Raw genomic sequence first — 19,941 nt, 5'->3', positions numbered from 1 at the left:
CTCTCCTGCGCGGTCATCAGGGTAGCGGTCATCAGCTCAGTGGCCCCTTTTTCGGCACTTAGACCTGGTTTGACTACGTCTAAGTCAAAAAGGTCTAAGTGCCGACTAGGCAATCTGTAAATGTTTTGGTTATACCTGTTGTACGCCTAGGTGTAGGTCGGCCCACTTCCCGCCCACTGCCCGCCCTTTTCCCTCCTCTAAACACACCTCTTTTTTTTTCTCTGTGCGTTTAGTGGCAGGGGAAAGGCCTAAGCTGTTTTTAGATACGTCTAAAAACCAGCTTTGGTTATGGGTACTTGGATGATCAGGCTTTTTGATTGTCCAAGTAGCCACTTAGGACACTTTTTAGACTTTTTTTTTTTTGATTATTACCCCCTTATTGTTTAGATTCCATCCATTGTAAAAATAAAATAAAAATTTCACTTGTAATGAGAACACCATTTTTCAAAACTATACATGTGAATGCATTATCCTCGATTTTATGTATAACTTGAAAATGGCAGTGCTACGAATTGCTTATACGAGAGGGTGCTCAAAAGTTCTTAGCCCAACCAAGAAGAGAATAACATGAATATGGTTCAATCAAAGATCTGAAACAATGTCAAAACACATAATTTTGTTTCTGCAAATTGGCACTTAACAAAATAAGAAAACATTCTTTTCAGCTACAGTGGCAAAATAATGCTCAGAATTTAGGAAGCTGGTTGGCTGGCCTGAGAACTTTCCAGCACCCCCTCATAGATGCTTTGATCATAGGTGAACAAGGACAAACTACATGTAACAGTGAATGATTTGTGAGTTCATGCCATAAAGACATGCATATTTTTAGAAGGTATTAAATGAGCTCCCAATAAAGCAGTTTGACCTAGTATACAGTGTCTTTATGATGTTAATGACCACCACTATGGTAGGATCTAGCTCTTTTGTGACATCAAATTTCATCTGATTAGCTATTACATGCTTCAAAAACACAGACATTTATTTACTGCTTCCTAAAGCTCTAGTTTTTGATTGTGCAAATAATTTATTGAGCTCAAATATATGGTACAAATCTTCCTTCTCCAAAATAAGCATAGAGCACTGCAATAGCAGTGGCCTGCAGATGTCTTCAAAGGCAACCAACATAACATGCAATTTAAATGTACATCGTATTTTGTATCCTTGCAGATCTTTTATTTATATACCGTTAAGTATGTTGCAATGAACACTGATATGGTGTTCATCTCTAAAGCAGCATAAAAATGTACCACTCTGGAGCATAGCCCAACAACATCTGACATGCTCACCAAACAATTTTCAAATACTTTTGAGGGAAAATAAAGTAGTCCATAACAGGTAAAATAAAAAAAAGTTGAAAAACAATTTTTTAACAGTCCCTTCATGCTTGGAGTCTGATATTGTTAAGAAAAATGTATGTAATAAAACTAGAACATTTTGTTAGAAATAAAACAGCTAATGGTGTAAATAAAAGCCTATCACATGCAAGCAAAAGTAAAAGAAAATCAAAAAAATTATCTTTACAAATAGATGTTTTATAAGTAATTGATTTTGTACATTACTCTGGCAGCATGTTAGACTAGTATATTGTCTAAGCAAAATTTACTTTACATATTCAATATTAATCTGTAAAAGATAACAAAATATACAAAATAACTTTTTTGCTAGAGAAGTAATACATTCCTGCCATTAGGGCAGTTCTACAAATCTCCATCTGATCAGTGATTACACAAGATTATATCATCTCTGGTTCTGGTAGTGCAACAAGAGTACTTTCAAATTTATGTGAACATTTTTAGACTCTTTTCTAATGTTTGACTCTCGAGTTGACAAAGTCTCTTGCAACAACAAAACTCCCAGCTTCACTGTTACTGAAAAAGTGATTTCTCAATTCTTTAACACATACCCTTAAAAATATATATACAAAATAAAATTTGATCTTAATAATATCATTAGACAGAGAATACTAATCGGAAGCTTTAACTACAGTATTTTCCCTAGTGGCACAGTAAGGGGGGGGGGGGTGCAGACTTTTACAGGTGCCGTCTTGGTGGGGGAGCCAGCACCTCTCCTCCTCTCCATACTTCTTTGGGTCTTTACTGGTGTGAGCAGCATCTCCAATCTGCTGCCCAAGCTGACCTCTGCTCTCCCTCTACCATCATGTCCTGGTTGTCTCTCCCTCTGAAGTTACTTCCTGATTGTGGGAGCAGGTAGTGACATCAGAGGGAAAGTTGAGGCCAGCTTGAGCAGCAGGTTGAAGATGCTGCCTGTGTCGCTGAAGAGTTAAAGAGGTACGGGGAGAAGGGAGGGCGCATGCGTGGCAGAAGAGGAAAAGGAGGGAGTGCCACTGCCCAGGGAGCCTTCTACCGCCGCTACGCCACTGATTCCCCCACAAAGTCTTGCATTAGTTTGATTCATGAACGTGATTTATTGAATCACCTACCAGTATAACCAAATAAGCTTGAACTTTGTTAAGCAGAAATGTGAAGTATTAAAACAAAAGCTAGCCAAGAAGCAAAACTATGAGAAATATTTAGGCCAGAAGTACAAAGCATTCCCCCCACCCCATGACACACAATGGGAATAACTGTAATACTTGTCACCCTTAGAATTAAATAAGATCCTTGTTGGCACTAATACAGCAATACATAATATTAAACTGACAAACTTTATGGGGGGTTGGGAAGAAAAAGAATAGTGACAAGATACTTGTTTTATTTTGTAACAGAAGTGGGGTGGAAAGCAGGGAGTAAAACGTGAATAAAAATAAAAAAATAAAAAAACCTCTCCAAACTTGTTATATAATGACCCTGAAGAAAGTCAACACGTTAAAGATCTGCCCTTGTCCTTTCTTGCTTACACAAAGTATTTACATAGCTTCAAATTCATCTATTCTCTGTTTGGTGTTGCCCTGTCGGATCTGCCTTAGGGTCTTGTACTTGTCACGACCCTGTCGCATGTTCTCCAAGTGCAGCACATCGTTAGGGGTCTTTTTCATTTCATCTCGAGCATGAGATAGCTCAGAACTCAAAGCCTGCAATATTAACAAATATAGATTACTGTTTAGGTAAATGAAATGCATCTGAGATTATTTTTGCACATATGACATATATATATATATATAAAAAAAAACCCACAAACACACCACACACACAAAAAAATGCAATTGCTCCCAGACTTATCCTAATCACTTCACACTAAATGAGATTTTCAGGATTATCTTCAGTGATTATGCAGAAGATAAGTTTGCAAACAGTGAAGATTCAGTGCATGCAAATTTAACTTATGCATATTTATTGTGAATAGATTCAACTATCCACAAGGCAGGGGTGTAGCTATGGGTGGGTCCTGCTCGCCCAATATCAGCTCAGTCCCACCTAGTCTCTTTCACGGTGTGAGGATGTGGTGGCACCAGGGCCAGGCTGCAGCGCCGGTCCCGTCTGCAGCTGTGCCGTGCCTCCGAGCAGCCCAGCACTCTGCCTCTGATGAAAGGCGAGTTGCCACCACTGCAGCTCCAGCTGTGGAGGTGGAGGGTAGAAAGAGCTCGATGGCGTGCTTGCACAATCACACTCAAGGGTGGAGCTATGCTACTGCCACAAGGCCACTAGAATATAGGTTTAGGAAGCCCTAACTAACAGCATCCCTTTTACAAAAAGTCTTACTCTGCAAAATCATTTTTACACATTAACAATAACTCCTGAAATGCATCAGTTTTCAGCCTACATGTTATAAACAGGGACAAATCTATACATTTCTGGCTACAAAAAAATTTTGTTTGCAAGTTGTCATTACAGAATGCTAGAATTAATGGATACACCATGTCTCTTTTGTTATCAACACAATTCTATTCATAAAACACAGAGAAATAAATTAAACAGAGGGTGGAGGTCTTGTAGATTTCTAATTGACTGGTCCATGGCTCCCCATTACTGTTTAAGGAGAGGCATCAATAGGGAAATGTATATCCATGAACCAAACATAAAAGCTATACATATGCCCATCTGGGTCAATAGTGGTGCTGGATGCATATGCTTTTCATAAAGAGATGACGACAAAAGCACAGATGCAAATTTTGTTTATATTCTTTTTTAACCCTGAAATATGAATTTACCGGTTCAAAAAACAGACTGTACTGCGGAGTATTACTTCCTTGCCTTTCACATATTGTAGGCGTCCTGTTATAAAATTATTCCCTATATGGCAAGTCTATGACCTACAGTGGGTGCCTGCATTTATAAGCAAGTTGTTCACATAGATGTGCAGAATACTAGCATTTAGATATACTCATGTACAAGTGTACACATACTCATGTACATGCTAGCAGAGTGCCTCGGTGCTATTCTGCAAATACCCGTTAATTTTGCATGCATTTGCAAGGGAGACATAGACAGGCAGAGACAGGCAGGCAGGCTCCCACTTCTGCAGGTAACTTATAGAATACTGGAGGTTACATGCACCCACCCTTACACCCATTCTCTGGCTGGCATTAAGTGTGGGTGCCTAAATGCTATGCATACCGATAATGGGTTAAGCCTAGGTTCTGGGTGAGAGTTTCTAAATACAGAATTGCCTCCTAGATGCCCACTTACATGCATCTCAATGTTCAGCAACATTTTTGAGACCTGGTAGCCCATGCATTTCTCTTACCATTAGTTGTTTTTGTACACGTTCATTCTTCTCTGCCTCTGTAACGCGTGTCTCTTCCTTACGATCATCCAAGATGCCTTCATATGTGAGGTCTGCACTATACATGGTGTATTCCATGCCATCCTCTTGCAAGTTCTCACTAACATATTCCCTTACTGGCTCACAAATAGGTGGTGGAGGTGGGGGAGGCGCCGTCATGATTACCTGCAGCTCTTCTCTAGCTTTTACTAGGTCATCCTGGGCTTCCCTGGCCTTTAAAAAAGGCAAACATAGCCATTAGTTACAAATAATCAGAACTACAACATTTAACAAGAGATGAAGCATCAGGTTAGTAATTAAGGACCCCCAAATTCAGTGACAGATTACAAAATCCATGCTTTTTCAACATCTCTCCCTTGTGAAAAAGTGGAAACAATAAACTAAACTCACTCGATGTTGCCATTCGCCAGCCTCATCCTCTTTGCGCTTCTTTGCCTCTTCCAAAAGTGCAATTCTGGCAGTATATTCTGCAAGTTCAGCAGCCTATCAAAAAGAAATGCTGAAACTAAATTTCAAAGTTTTAGGCAAACTTTCAAAAGAACAGTGACATCTATCAGATGGTAACCTCTCTCTGGAGAGGACAGAGTGATCACCCAACCCCCAGGTTCCATGCCTGTATGGAAGAGGTTCAGAATAGAGAATGACACGGTGGCGGTTACCCGCGACTAGCCGCGGGTAACCCGCCGAAACGGGGAAAGAAAAGTAGCAGTCGCTGCGGAGACGGGGACAAGGCCATTCACTGCCCCGTGGAGCGGTGAATGGTCTTGTCTCTGCAGTGAGGCATCAAGGTTCGCGCGGTCCCCGCAGCCCCTGCCCGACCGATCGATCTTAGCCAGTACCCTCCTTTCACCTCACCTTAGTTTGCAGGCTTTCTTTTTCAGCGATCCGCATACGCGGCTGCTCAGTGTTCAATCTTCTGCTCTGATGCAACCGGAAACAGGAAGTTGCAGCAGAGCAGAAAATTGAACACTGAGTAGCCACGCGTGCAGGTTGCCGAAAAAGAAAGCCTGCAAACTAAGGTGAGGACGGATATAACCATTTTCTGAAGCTGTTAAAAATGCCAAGGAGATTCTCTCTTCAAAATTCCAGGGCCTGCGGGCTGCTTGTCATTTTGTATGCTGTCAAAATCTTTGATTTACCCCAACTCTTGATGTCGGGCTATGAAAAATGCTTAGCTCAATTTAAGCCTCTCGCAAAAAAGGGCTAACATTAAATTCTTGTCTACGCTTCACAGAGCATAGAGAAAATTAACTTCCCACCAACCTCATTTTCTACTTGAACATGAAATAATGATTTTTTTGCTCATATAATTTTATGTGTGAAAAAAATTTTGTGAGGCTAATATTTACACACAGAACAGCATTCTAGTTCATGTGTAGGTGTGTGCTGGCACTTTTATTATTCTGATTTTTTGGACATGAACACAGTTCAGCTGCAATTACTGCAGAACTACTAATCCGTAGTTGCTAAAAGATTTGGGGCATTAAGACAGCTTAGAGTTATTCAAAATGGAAGTGAAAGGGAAAAGGATTCTGGGCCAAGGGGATGAAGACGGAAAGAAAAACCCACAGCAGGAAAGAAAGGGGAGGATAGGCAGGTGAACCAGATGCTGGAAGCAGTGGTGGGGGAAGAAAGAGGGAAAAAAGCTAGATGGGGTTGAAAAGAAGAGACACACTGGTATGGAAGAGGAAGATAGGGGAAATCTGGACACAGGAAGGTAACAGAAAGAGGGGAAATTATGTGCATGGGGCATAGGGACAGAGACATAAAGGGGACATGCCACGGGGATGGTTTATGGACACAGGGGGGGGGCAATGGCAGATATATAGGGGAGATATTAGAAATGGAGAAAATAGGAGCACAGAAGCGAGATGGTTTGTGGGGATGGGACAGGGACCGAGCTCGCAGGCTCCAGTGGCTTGCACAAATTACATTGTAACGTGCCACGAAAATAAGAGGGAGGAAGGTCGATAGATAGGCCACGCGAGAGGAGCTGAAGGGTGGTAGAAAGGAACAGATGGTAAGGGAGGGAAGGATGGTGGTGGAAAGAAATAGAACAGACATTGAAGGAGGGTAGAGAGGAACAGACCCTGAAGGGAAATGTGGAAGACAGAGTGGGGAGAAGATGCTGGAAGGGAAGAAGACAGATGCCAGACTATGGGGGAGCGGAGGGAAGAAGATGGGTGCGAGACCAATTGGGGGGGGGGTGAAGGGAGAGGCACAGTAACAGCAAATGGAAGACACAGAGAGAAGACACACAGTGGATGGAAGGAATTGAATGAGAAGATGTGGAAAGCAGAAACCAGACAACAAAGGTAGAAAAAAAAAATTCTATTTATTTATTTTTTGCTTTAGGATAAAGTAGTATATTAGTTGTGTTGATAAAAATTTATAAACAAAAGCCCTGCCAGCTGAACATCTCTTTCTCTAATTCAGCAGCAGGGACTTTGATTTATAAGAAAGGAATAAGCTAAATATTACAGTACTAAGGCTTATATGGATGCTGCGGGGGGGGGGGTGAATGGGATGGCAGTGGCGGTGACGGGGCAGTGAAAGGGATGGCGGTGATGGGGCGGTGAAGGGAACGGCGGTGACGGGGCGGTGCAGAGGATGGTGGGCCGGGGACAGATTTTTTCCCCGTGTCATTCTCTAGTTCAGAATTCCAGTCTGAAAGAACATGGAAGGAGGATTTGGAACATTATAAACAATTCTAGTATAACATCAGCTGTAAAAAGAAACGTTTCACTGGCAAAGAGAGGAGGACATTCTTTTCTGTATTTCTTAATTTAAAAAATTATTTCACAGCAGCATGTTTTGTACTGATCTTATCAGACATCCTGCGTATATTTTCTTGTGCAGGTCTTAATTGGCTTTGCAGTAATCTGTTCTGTTCTTTAGCAGATTCATGTACCGCAGTTTTTGTACGTGCTCTACATGCATCACTCGGCCTAACATGTGACTTCACGAGCATCTACACATGGAAATCGCAGCATGTTCATAAATAAATTGCATGCGAGTGTTAATTACAATCTAATAAAACCTAAATTTGTTTAGCTTCAGACTTTTTTTCCCCTTTTTTTTTTGCTGTTTGATAATTTATTGTCATCTATTGGATACACTGTTGGACACCATTGAAACCCAATGAAGGGAAGTCAACACTCTAATCTCGCAGTAGCCCAATGTGAATTAGAATCAGTGGCGTAAGTGAGGGTTAGTGGTGCCCCTCCCCGCCCTCTTCTCTACCCCTGCCTCTTCCTGCCCCTCCTTTCCCTTCCCCGTACCTCTTAAATTTTCCTGGCACAAGCAGCATCACGAACTTGCTGCCCATGTCGTATTGGCTCTCCCTCTGACAAGAGAGAGAGAGCCAACACCGACACGGGCAGCAAGTTCGTAATACTGTTCGCAATGGGAAAATTAAAGAGATATGAGGCAAGGGGTGCATTCGTGCGGTGGGGTTCAGAAATGAGGTGCCGGCGCCCCCACCAAGACAGAACCCGGGGCAGACTGCCCCTCCTCTTAATTACATTACATTAGGGACTTCTATTCTGCCTATACCTTGCAGTTCAAGGCGGGTTACAAAAGAGCTAACTGGACATTTCCAGTGAAGTTACAACAGTTTTGGGGTTTGTTTTTTTTTTGGTTACAAGGGAGGAGAGGTACCTGGATTAATTCCGGAAGAACTTGCAATTTGGATATTAAATTGACTGTACGTTACTGTGTGATATAACAAATAGATTACAGTTAGAGTACAAATAAGATTACTTTACATTTCAGGGATCTGAATACTTGGTTGGTGTTTTGGGGAGGAAGAGATTATTTAAGTGGAGGTTTTGGGGAGAATTTATCTAGGAGGAGGGGGAAGGGTTGGGTTAAGATATCTGGATATTTTTTGAAAAATAGGGTTTTGATTTCGTTTCGAAAAGTTTTGAAGTCGCCCTTTGCCATCAACAGGTTGGAGATGGAGTGGTTAAGTTTTGCTGCTTGCGTCGCCAGAAGGTTATCAAACATATGCCACTGCTACAAACACTAGGGGGAGGTGGGAAGAAACTATAAAAATCTTAAAAGTCAGAATTGGGACATGCAAGTCAGTGTGTTTCACAAATATGTAAACCAGAATCTATCATCTAGAGCCTGTTTTAAAATACAGAAAGATGGACTTTTATGCATTGGGTGTGTGCAGCAGAGACTTCCTTTTTAGTAAAATAAATACAGAAAATAGCAACAGGATTAAAGCTGGCACATACTCATTTATCTTTGAAACTTTAAAAACAGTTGTGTATTATCCTAACGTTGTCAGAGGCCAGTTTGGCAGGTGGATGGGGGGGGGGGGACAAAAACCACTGGGGGTGATTAAGGAAGACCAAATGGCAGTTGGCGTGGTTAATGCGCGAATTATCAGATCGAAAGCCTCCATCCTGAGGCACCACTTGCTGGGATCCAGAACATGACAACTGAGGAGATCTGCCTGGACAGTGTCAACTCCCCCTATATGGGAAGCCAAGATGTCCAAAAGGTGAACTACCACCCACTCAATGAGCAGAGTCGCTTCCTGAGCTACCAGACGACTCTTGTTTCCTCCCTGATGATTGACATAAGCCACAGCTGTGGCATTGTCAGAGAGAACCTGCACCGCTTTGCCCTCCAGCAACGACTGGAAAGCTGCCAACGCCAACTAAATGGCCCTGGTCTCCAGAATATTGATTGACCAGGTGGCCTCCACCAGTGATCAGCTACCCTGAGCTGAATGACCAAGACATTGGGCACCCCAGCCATGGAGACTGGCGTCCGTAAGAAGCACTGTCCACTGGGGCTGATCTAGACTCACTCCCAAACCAGACTGGAGGACTGAAGTCACCAGTGCAGACTGCAATGAATAATCCCGTGAAGAGGAACAGGAGTGTGGAGCTTGTGAACCACCACTGAAGAGTATACTGAAGGGGGCGCATGTGAGCCCAAGCACACTGGACCACCTCCAAGGAGGCTACCATTGACCCCAAAACCTGAAGAAACACCTGCGCCTGGGGACAATGAGAACCCATCAGAGAGCAAATCTGCGACTGTAACTTCTGTACTTGGGCCTCGGGAAGGAAACCCTCTCCAAAGCAGTGTCAAACAGAACTCCGAGATACTCCAGTCGCTGAGACGGAGTCAATTAACTTTTGGAAAGGTTGACCACCCAGCCCAATGACTGTCACAACTCCACGACACAGGCCCTGACTTGGGAGCTCTCCTGAAAGGACTTCACACGAATCAACCAGTTGTCCAGATAAGGATGAGAAGATGCTAAAAAGCTTTGAGAGAATAATAAATGGCCAAGTTCAAAAAGATTGATGTGATACAGGTGTTCTCAGGGAAACCAGTGGCTCTGAGTACGAAGCCCGTCCAGATGAGCTCCCCAAGCATACGTTGATGAGTCCATGGTCAGAACTTTCTGATGGAGGCGGAATGTGGAACAACAACCCTCTGAAAAGATTGGAAGAGCTCATCCACCACTACAGAGACTGTTGAAGTGACAATGTGACTGTAATGTGCTGCAAGAGTGGGTCAGGACCAGTGTTCCCGCTAAGCTGCGCTGGCCTGCGTTCGCGCACAAAATATTACATCGCAGCGCACAAGTTTCTCTTCACAGCGCACACATGCGTCGCAAAGGTAAGGGGAGGTAAGGTAAGGGGACGCATTGGGGGGATTGCACTTCCCCACAATTGCCATGCTTCGGTTCCTCTTCCTTCCTTCCTCCCTCCCCTCCCCCCCCCCCCCGCGGGACCCTGCGGCACCATCAACTCTTACTCCCTCTAATGTCGGCCCTGCAGCTCCAGACTTCCTCGCACCTTCTCCCCTCCCCCTTTGGATCGCTATTATTTTAAATGTTATAGTCGCGGAGCTGTATCCATCAGTGGAGATGTCTAACCTCGGCCTGCCCCGGAACTCTTACTGCAGCAGCCGCCCGTCTAGGCAGGAACAGGAAGTCACTGTTGCAGTAAGAGTTCCGGGGCAGGCCGAGGTTAGACATCTCCACTGATGGATACAGCTCCGCGGCTATAACATTTAAAATAATAGCGATCCAAAGGGGGAGGGGAGAAGGTGCGAGGAAGTCTGGAGCTGCAGGGCCGACATTAGAGGGAGTAAGAGTTGATGGTGCCGCAGGGTCCCGCGGGGGGGGGGGGGGGGGGGAGGAAGGAAGGAAGAAGAGGAACCGAAGCATGGCAATTGTGGGGAAGTGCAGAGCTGCAGGGAAGAGTGTTGCGGTACCCAGCTGGAGGGAGAAGGAAGATGAGGGAGGGAATTAAAGGAGATGCCAGGGCTTGGAGCGTAGGAGGAAGGTATGCCAGTCTAAGGGAAAAGGAAGGGGGAGATGTGAGAGCATGGAGGGGGAGCGAAAGATGGAAGAAAAGGAAAGGAGAGAGATGCCAGAGAATCAGGGAAGGGGAGATACCAGACTATGAGGAGAGGTGTGGGAGAGGGAAGGCGAGGAGAGAGATGCCAGACCAATGGGGTGAAAGGAGAGATGGAAGGGGGAGGCATACAGTTTCTGGAAGGGGCATAGAAGGAGAGAAGATGCCATATAGGGGAAGAGAGACGGCAGACAGTGGATGGAAGGAAGAGAGTTACAAGAAGATGAGGAAAGGAGAAACCACAGAAGACAAAGGTAGAAAAAAATTTCTATTTATTTATTGCTTTAGGAGACATGTGTCACTGTTTCTGTGAAGCATTGTATGCAGAGTCCAGCTTCTTGCTGGTTCAATTTAACCTTTGTCTATGTATTTTTATTTTATCCCCCCTTTTACAAAACTGTGAAGCGTTTTTAGCACCAGCCTTGGTGGTAGCAGCTCTGATGCTCAGAATTTTATGAGCATCAGAGCTGTTACCTCCGTAGCTAAAATCCACACTACAGTTTTGTAAAAGAGGGAGGGGTTAGTTTGTGATTACATATTCCTTACTAGGCGAAGGTGTTTTCTGTGTTCTGTGTGTTTTCTGTTATGATTGACGGTGTAGGATTGATCTGTGCTGGTCTGGCTTGTTTAGTTTTACAATGGGTGTATTGATGTACTGCTCACTGCAATATGTAAGATGCTGCCTTTTCCTAGGTACTCATGTGTGACGTGTGGTTTGTTACTAAAAATCATGTTTTTCTTACAGATGGGGGGGGGGTGCCAAAAAATGATGGGCCCCGGATGTTACATATGCTAGGTACGCCACTGTATGTAAAGATACCAGAAAGCTGGCGTAGCAAAAACTTCTAAGTTTTGAGTATTTAACCCTCCCACAATCTCACGGGCACTCGTTTCAAGTTTATTGAGATTTTGATTTAAACGCAATATCAAATATTTTCAATGCGTATAACAAAAATAAATTTGGGGAAATAAATAAAACCATTTGAACCAGTGTTCCCGCTAAGCTGCGCTGGCGCACAAAATATTACATCGCAGCGCACACGTTTCTCGTCACAGCGCACAATCGGAAGAGGCGTACAGCAGATGGCAGGGCGGCGAGAGGAGAATCGGGCGAGTTGGCTCATAACTTGCTGGCGCCCGATATTTTTGGCTCACGGTGAAAAAAGTTTGCTCACAACACCCGCCCGCTTAGAGGGAACACTGGTCAGGACCCTGAGACCACTGAGACGCCAAAGATCATTGGGGCGTCCTGAAATGAAGTCTTACAAAGGGAGTTACGTGGACCGTGGAAGCCATGTGACTCATAAGGACCATCATATGTCTGGCTGAGATGGATTGAAGACAAGAAATCTGATGACAAAGATGAAGCAATGTGTCTTGATGTTGTTGAGGAGGAGAGCGCGGCGCTACACAGAGCAGCTTCGGCCGGTGCAGGAGAGGGCAGGCCCGGCGAGGTCAGCGGCGGGAGAGAGGAGAGAGAAGAAGCAGGAGGCAGGCAGCGAGCGGTAGCGTGGGGGAGCGTGAGGGAGCTCCGCCCACCCCCAACGCGTCACCGCCAGCGTCACCACCAGAGCGCCGGACTCCCCCTTAACAGGAGGAGAGCGCGGCGCTACACAGAGCAGCTTCGGCCGGTGCAGGAGAGGGCAGGCCCGGCGAGGTCAGCGGCGGGAGAGAGGAGAGAGAAGAAGCAGGAGGCAGGCAGCGAGCGGTAGCGTGGGGGAGCGTGAGGGAACTCCGCCCACCCCCAACGCGTCATCGCCAGCGTCACCACCAGAGCGCCGGACTCCCCCTTAACAGGAGGAGAGCGCGGCGCTACACAGAGCAGCTTCGGCCGGTGCAGGAGAGGGCAGGCCCGGCGAGGTCAGCGGCGGGAGAGAGGAGAGAGAAGAAGCAGGAGGCAGGCAGCGAGCGGTAGCGTGGGGGAGCGTGAGGGAGCTCCGCCCACCCCCAACGCGTCACCGCCAGCGTCACCACCAGAGCGCCGGACTCCCCCTTAACAGGAGGAGAGTGCGGCGCTACACAGAGCAGCTTCGGCCGGTGCAGGAGAGGGCAGGCCCGGCGAGGTCAGCGGCGGGAGAGAGGAGAGAGAAGAAGCAGGAGGCAGGCAGCGAGCGGTAGCGTAGGGGAGCTCCGCCCACCCCCAACGCGTCACCGCCAGCGTCATCACCAGAGCGCCGGACTCCCCCTTAACAGGAGGAGAGTCAACGGCGCACAGCCGTTCAGCGCGCGGCGAAGGCGAGCGGTAAAGGCGCTCGCCTTAGCAAGAGCGCCTTCGCAAAGGAGCCTGCAGAAGGAGCCAGGAAGCTGGGCCGACTAACAGGGAGCCCGAATACGTAAGTTACATTCCGGTTATTGTTCTTTTGTTTATTATTACCTAGCCACACAGCACACACCGAGACAAACACTCTCAAACAGCTCAACAGTACCAACACAACCAAGACCAACAATCAACAGGAGGACTGCTATCAGGAGGGCAGGACACACACAATTGAGAAGGAGAACAAGACATGAGCGCCCACGGAAGCCAGAAGATGAGCTTTCCAGTCTTCTGCACCGGCTGCAACATGTATGACTACCTCCCCTCGGGGACTAGGGCATACATTTGCAGCCGATGCGAGGAGCTGGACAGCCTGAAACTGCAAGTTCGGCTGCTGGAGGGAACTGTGATGGAACTCGAAGAACTCCTTGCCAGGAAGGAGGAAAACTGCATGCAGGAGAAGTTGCTAAGGGAGCCCGATACCAGCGAAGGGATCGTGGAACTAGAAAGATTTATCGAGGAAGCCCACCAGCAACACGTAGAGATCCCAGGGCTGGAAAGCTGTACCCAGGATACCCAGACAGAAGGCCTGGAAGAGAGGAGAGAAGACATCCATGCAAACACAGAAAAAACCGAAGATGAGGTAGTAGACATCCACACACCAGGAGAAAGGGAGAGAACACATGAAGACGTCCTCCCATCTGAAGAGCCGAAAACTATTTCAAGAGTAGCACTGGAGGAAGAAGGCTGGCCTTATACCATAGATGTGGACTTAAGACCCCCGAGAGACCCCCGAATAAAGAAGATGGGGATCATCGTAGGTGACTCCATTATACGTCACGTGGACAGCCACACCGCAGGAGGAAGAGAGGACAGAATCGTCACCTGTCTGCCTGGAGCAAGAGTGAAGGATGTGGCCAACAGGATCTCCAAGATCATAGACAGCGCAGGGGGAGAGGATACTGCTGTGCTCATCCACGTGGGAACAAATGATGTGAGCGGACGGAAGTACGACAGGGAAGAGATGAAGGGCCAGCTCCGCTCACTTGGAAGACAGCTGAAGATCAGGGAGGTGAAGGTGGCCTTCTCCGAGATCCTCCCAGTACCAAGAGCGGATGGAAAGAGACAAGGGGAATTGCAAGCTATTAACGCCTGGATGAGACGATGGTGTGAAGAAGAAGGCTTTGACTTTGTGCGCAACTGGACGGCATTCTGGGGAAAAAGCAAGTACTACAGAAAGGATGGACTACACCTCAACAAGGAAGGAGCAAGAGTATTGGCAGGCAACATGAAGAAGGCCATCGAGAAGGCTTTAAACTAACAAATAGGGGAAAGCCGACAGTCGACCACCAGTTGATGGCACGGACGACAGGATGCCCCGATGAAGAAACCATGGGCTACTACTCATACACAGGAGGGGACGACCTCACAGCAAATAAAGAAGACAAGGCAGGAAGGGACAACTCAGACACAGGAGGGGATGACCGTACAGCAAACAAGAGAGACAACACTGGAGCGGTTAAGGAAACCGTGAAAGAAAAAGTAGAGACAGTAAAGAGTAGGAAGTCCAAAAAGGAAACACGAAGAGAACTCAAATGTATGTATACGAATGCTAGAAGTCTAGGAAACAAAATGGGGGAACTAGAGACAATAGCAAGACATGATAAGTTGGAAATCATTTGCATAACAGAAACATGGTGGAACGAAGAAAACAAATGGGACACAGTGCTACAGGGATACAAACTATATAGAAGAGATCGAGTAGGGCAGAAAGGTGGAGGTATTGCCCTATATGTTCAGGAAGGAGTAGAATCTGTTGAAGTGGCTACGACGGAAATGAAAGAGAAGCTAGAGTCCCTCTGGATCAAGATTCTTGGCCAAAACAGCGCAGACACAAAAATTGGCTTTACTATCGTCCGCCAGGACAGGCGGAGGAAACTGACTCAGAAATGATAGAGGAAATCAAACAAGAATGCAAGATGGGCAATGTAATAATATTGGGAGACTTCAATTTCCCGAGGATAGACTGGAAACTAGGAACCTCCAACTGCGGCAAGGAGGCCAAGTTCCTGGAGGCGCTAGGGGATTGCTTCCTGGAACAAATGGTAAAAGAGCCGACAAGAGGCAACGCCACCCTGGACTTGGTATTAAATGGCCTCACGGGTCCGACAAAAGAAGTAGAAGTTACGGTACCGCTGGGGACGAGCGATCACAATGTGATCAGATTTAAGCTTGACATCGGGAATAGAAAACATGCCAAAACCCTAACCAAAACCTTAAACATTAAAAAGGGCAAATACGATCACATGAGAGCCATGGTGAAAAAACGACTCAAGAAAAAGGTGGACAAACTTGAAACGGTAGACCAGGCATGGTCCCTACTGAAAAATACTATCACAGAAGCACAAAATCTCCACATTCCGAGGATCTCCAAAGAGGGGAGAACAAAAGGTAAGGGAGAACCGGCATGGCTTACCAGACAGGTGAGGGAAGCCATAAAAGAAAAGAAGGACTCTTTCAAAAAATGGAAACACATGAAAACAACCGAAGCATGGAAAAAACATAAAGATGATCAGAAGAAATGTCACAAGGCGGTGAGGGATGCCAAAAAGGACTATGAGGAAAAAATAGCGCAAGAGGCCAAAAACTTCAAACCCTTCTTTAGATACGTGAAAGGGAAAAAACCCACAAAAGAGGCGGTGGGACCCCTGGACGACCAGGGAAGAAAAGGGTACATCAAAGAGGATAAACAAATTGCAGACAAACTAAATTCCTTCTTTGCGTCCGTCTTTACGGAGGAGGATACCGCAAAAATACCAGAAGCAGTGAAAGTGTTTAGTGGAGTAATAGAAGACAGCCTCACCACAGTTGAAGTGGAGTTGGACCAGATATACTACCAGATCGACAAACTTAAAAGTGACAAATCCCCTGGACCGGATGGAATTCATCCGAGAGTTTTAAAGGAATTGAAGGTTGAAATCGGAGAGCTATTGCAAAAACTTGCCAATCTGACAATCAGAACTGGACAGATACCAGAAGACTGGAAGATAGCAAACGTCACGCCAATTTTCAAAAAAGGATCGAGAGGGGAACCGGGCAACTACAGACCTGTGAGCCTTACGTCTGTCCCTGGAAAGATGGTTGAAGCACTGATCAAGGATAGCATAGTCCAGCACCTAGATACACACGACTTGATGAAACCCAGTCAACATGGGTTCAGGAAAGGGAAATCATGTTTAACGAATTTACTTCAATTTTTTGAGACCGTGAACAAGCAAATTGATAGTGGAATGCTGGTGGACATAATATATTTGGACTTCCAGAAGGCGTTCAACAAAGTTCCACATGAAAGACTTCTCAGGAAACTACAAAGCCATGGTATAGAGGGAGATATACACAGGTGGATAGGCAAATGGCTGGAAAACAGAAAGCAGAGAGTGGGCATAAATGGGAAGTTCTCAGACTGGGAGAAAGTGACTAGTGGTGTGCCCCAGGGCTCGGTTCTTGGGCCGATCCTATTTAATATTTACATCAATGACCTGGAAGAAGGAGTATCCAGTGAGATCATTAAATTTGCAGATGACACAAAGCTATGCCGGGCAATCAGATCGCAGGAGGATAGCGAGGAACTCCAGAGCGACTTGTATCAGTTAGAGAAATGGGCAGAGCAATGGCAGATGAAGTTCAACGTGGAGAAATGCAAAGTAATGCATTTAGGTAGTAAGAATAAGGAACACGAGTATAGAATGTCAGGCGCAACTCTGGGTAAGAGCAAACAAGAAAAGGACCTGGGTGTACTGATAGATAGGACCCTGAAGCCGTCGGCACAATGTGCGGCAGCGGCAAAGAAAGCAAACAGAATGTTGGGCATGATAAAGAAAGGAATCACGAGTAGATCGGAGAAAGTCATAATGCCGCTTTATAGAGCAATGGTCAGACCACACTTGGAATACTGTGTCCAACATTGGTCTCCCAACCTAAAGAAGGATATAAAACTGCTTGAGAGGGTGCAGAGACGAGCAACGAAGCTAATAAGAGGTATGGAGAACTTGGAATATGAGGAACGACTCAAGAAACTGGGACTGTTCTCCCTTGAGAAGAGGAGGCTGCGAGGGGACATGATCGAGACGTTCAAAATGCTGAAAGGCATCGATAAAATAGAGCAGGAAAATAAATTATTTACATTGTCCAACGCGACACGGACAAGAGGACATGGTTTGAAGCTAAGGGGGGACAAGTCCAGGACAAATGCCAGGAAGTTCTGCTTTACACAGCGAGTGGTAGACGCCTGGAATGCTCTCCCAAAGGAGGTTATTAAGGAATCCACTGTGCTAGGATTCAAAGGCAAATTAGATGCACATCTCCTTACGAGAGGCATAGAGGGATATGGGTGACTAAAACTATATCAGGTGTATACCTGACTGGGCCTCCGCGTGTGCGGATCGCCGGATTCGATGGACCATGGGTCTGATCCGGAGATGGCAGTTCTTATGTTCTTATGTAAATGCCCAGAGATGAATGATGTTGAGAAGAGCTCCTATAAATTGTAGCTTCTGAGAGGTCTGGAGATTTGTGGAAATTGATTTTGAACCCCAACTGTTGAAGAAAGAGGATGGTTTGCTGAGTCGCTAAGGTCACCCCCTGCAAGGAAGGATCATTGATGAGCCAGTCATCCAGGTAGGGAAATACTTGGAGACCCTGAGAACGTAAGGCTGCTGCCACTACAACCAGGCACTTGGTGAAGGCTGGGTGAGGATGCCAGACCAAAAGGGAGGACTTTGTATTGATAATGGTGGTGAGCCACCTGAAATCTGAGGTATCTCCTGGAGGCTGGATGCACTGAAATGTGAATGTAGGCCTCTTTGAGATCCAGAGAACATAGCCAATCGTTGCGATCTAACAGGGAATATAAAGTTGCCAAGGAGAGCATTCAAAACTTTTCCTTTACTAGAAACTTGTTGAGATCTCTGAGATCAAAAATAAGTCAGAGACTTCCCATCTTCTTTGGAACAAGAAAATACCGGGAATAAAACCCCTGGTTATTTTGAGTAGATGGAACTCTCTAATGCATTGAGGAGAACAAGAGAGTCTAGTTCTTGAAGAAGGGAGGTCTGCTGAGGATTGAAAGCAGACTCTCTTGGAGGATGATCTGGAGGGATGGTGCTAAAATGAAGAGTACCCCTCCCGAATAACTTTTAGAACCCAGAGGTCGGAGGTTATCAACTCCCAACGATGATAAAAGAGTTGGTCGACCTCCAATTGGTTGAGATGATTAATGGCGTGGTATGGAACTGTGATGATGATGCACCTGAGAATCAGTGTCGGTACCGCAACACCTCACGGCTGTATGCTCAGGCTGGACTGATACCGAGGAAATCAATATTGGGGTCATGAGGCGAAACATATCCCCAAATTGTAGACAGAAAAGCGCATCAAGCTTCTCCCAAAAGGAAAGAACCGGTACCTGTGGCTTAGCCGCTGGTACCATCGGTGCTGCGGCTTGCCTCAGAGAGGGTGACTGTGATGAGGATGCATCCCTGTAAGTTGCAATGGAAGCTTTCGCTTGATCAGTGATCTGCAATGCATTTTGGGAAGCTGGTGGCTTTTTGGCTGGCTTACCAGAAGAAGCAATGTTCCCCGATACCAGTGTCGATTAGAGAGCTGTATGGGAACGGGGATGACGGGAATCCGCGGGTTCCCCCTCCGGGTCACGGGGATTCTGTGGGGTCACCCCCCTCAGGTCACAGAGATCCCGTGGGGATGCCCTTGTGGTCATGGGGATTCCACGGGGTTGGAGGGAGCTCAGCTGATACGCACCTTCAACTGCCCTCCATGTTGTAGTCTTCTTTGCAGCGTGCAGCACTCTCAGCACGCCTCCAGTAGCTGACCCGGAAGTCTTCCCCAACGTCAGAGCTGATGTAAGAGGGAAGTCTTCGCCTCATCTACATGCAGCGTGCTGGGCCCACTGCCCTGCAAAGAAATACAGCTGGAAATAGTGCTGCCCTTCAGCTACGGTAATTAAGGCATCCTGCAAAAAAATCACTGCTGTAAAGGGAGAATTTGGGTCGGACAAGCTGGATATGGTGCTGAAAGAGGCACTACAGAAAAGAGAGGGCAGAGATCTCATCTGATCCAAAAATCCACATAAATTGGACATAAGAGAAAAAGTTCCCTTCAGAGGAGACACCGCCCAGGAAAAGGATCCAGGCTGCCCTAATTAGCTGAAGATGAGACCGGGAGGCCAGGGGGAAACCTGGGGGGGGGGAAGAAATAATGTCCCTGAAAACTGGAGAGGGTGAGAGATGGTGGACAATGGGATTTAGGGAGGAAAGGAACAGAAAGGGAGAGAAGTTGGACACAAGTGATGGGGGGTTACAGATACTGGATAGGAGAATAGTTGGGAAGAGAAAGGGAGAGCTGGTGGACCCTGGTGTGGGGGCAGAAAAAGAGGGAGGGAGCAAGAGCACATAGCGTTGCAACAAAGAGGAAGCGCATTGGGACATGGGAGGGGCCCAAATGCGGTATACAGAAGGGGGGAGGGAGTGCGTTTTTGAATACAGAAGGCATGAACTTGGGAGAGAGAACAGAGGAAGGGAGGGAAAAAGATGC

At 46.2% G+C, this 19,941-nt stretch overlaps 1 protein-coding gene across 4 annotated transcripts in view; it reads right to left on the bottom strand.

Annotated features, from left to right (window-relative positions):
* Positions 1–332: 332 nt before the first annotated feature.
* The window catches only part of EZR (ezrin), a 201,076-nt gene continuing 181,467 nt past the window's right edge, over positions 333–19,941 (bottom strand). For all 4 annotated transcript variants that reach the window (XM_033937964.1, XM_033937965.1, XM_033937966.1 and 1 more), the window contains 3 exons: positions 5,074–5,166; positions 4,645–4,896; positions 333–3,031 (listed from right to left, as the gene is read on the bottom strand). In XM_033937964.1, the coding sequence (XP_033793855.1) occupies positions 2,867–3,031; positions 4,645–4,896; positions 5,074–5,166 (510 nt within the window). In that variant the 3' untranslated portion in view covers positions 333–2,866. The remainder of the gene's footprint in view (positions 3,032–4,644; positions 4,897–5,073; positions 5,167–19,941) is intronic.

The sequence above is a fragment of the Geotrypetes seraphini genome, chromosome 3 (assembly GCF_902459505.1).
Source record: "Geotrypetes seraphini chromosome 3, aGeoSer1.1, whole genome shotgun sequence".
In the NCBI taxonomy this organism is placed as follows: Eukaryota; Metazoa; Chordata; class Amphibia; order Gymnophiona; family Dermophiidae; genus Geotrypetes; species Geotrypetes seraphini.
The sequence above is the reverse complement of the archived record's forward strand: the minus strand, read 5'-3'. Positions and strand labels throughout refer to the sequence as shown.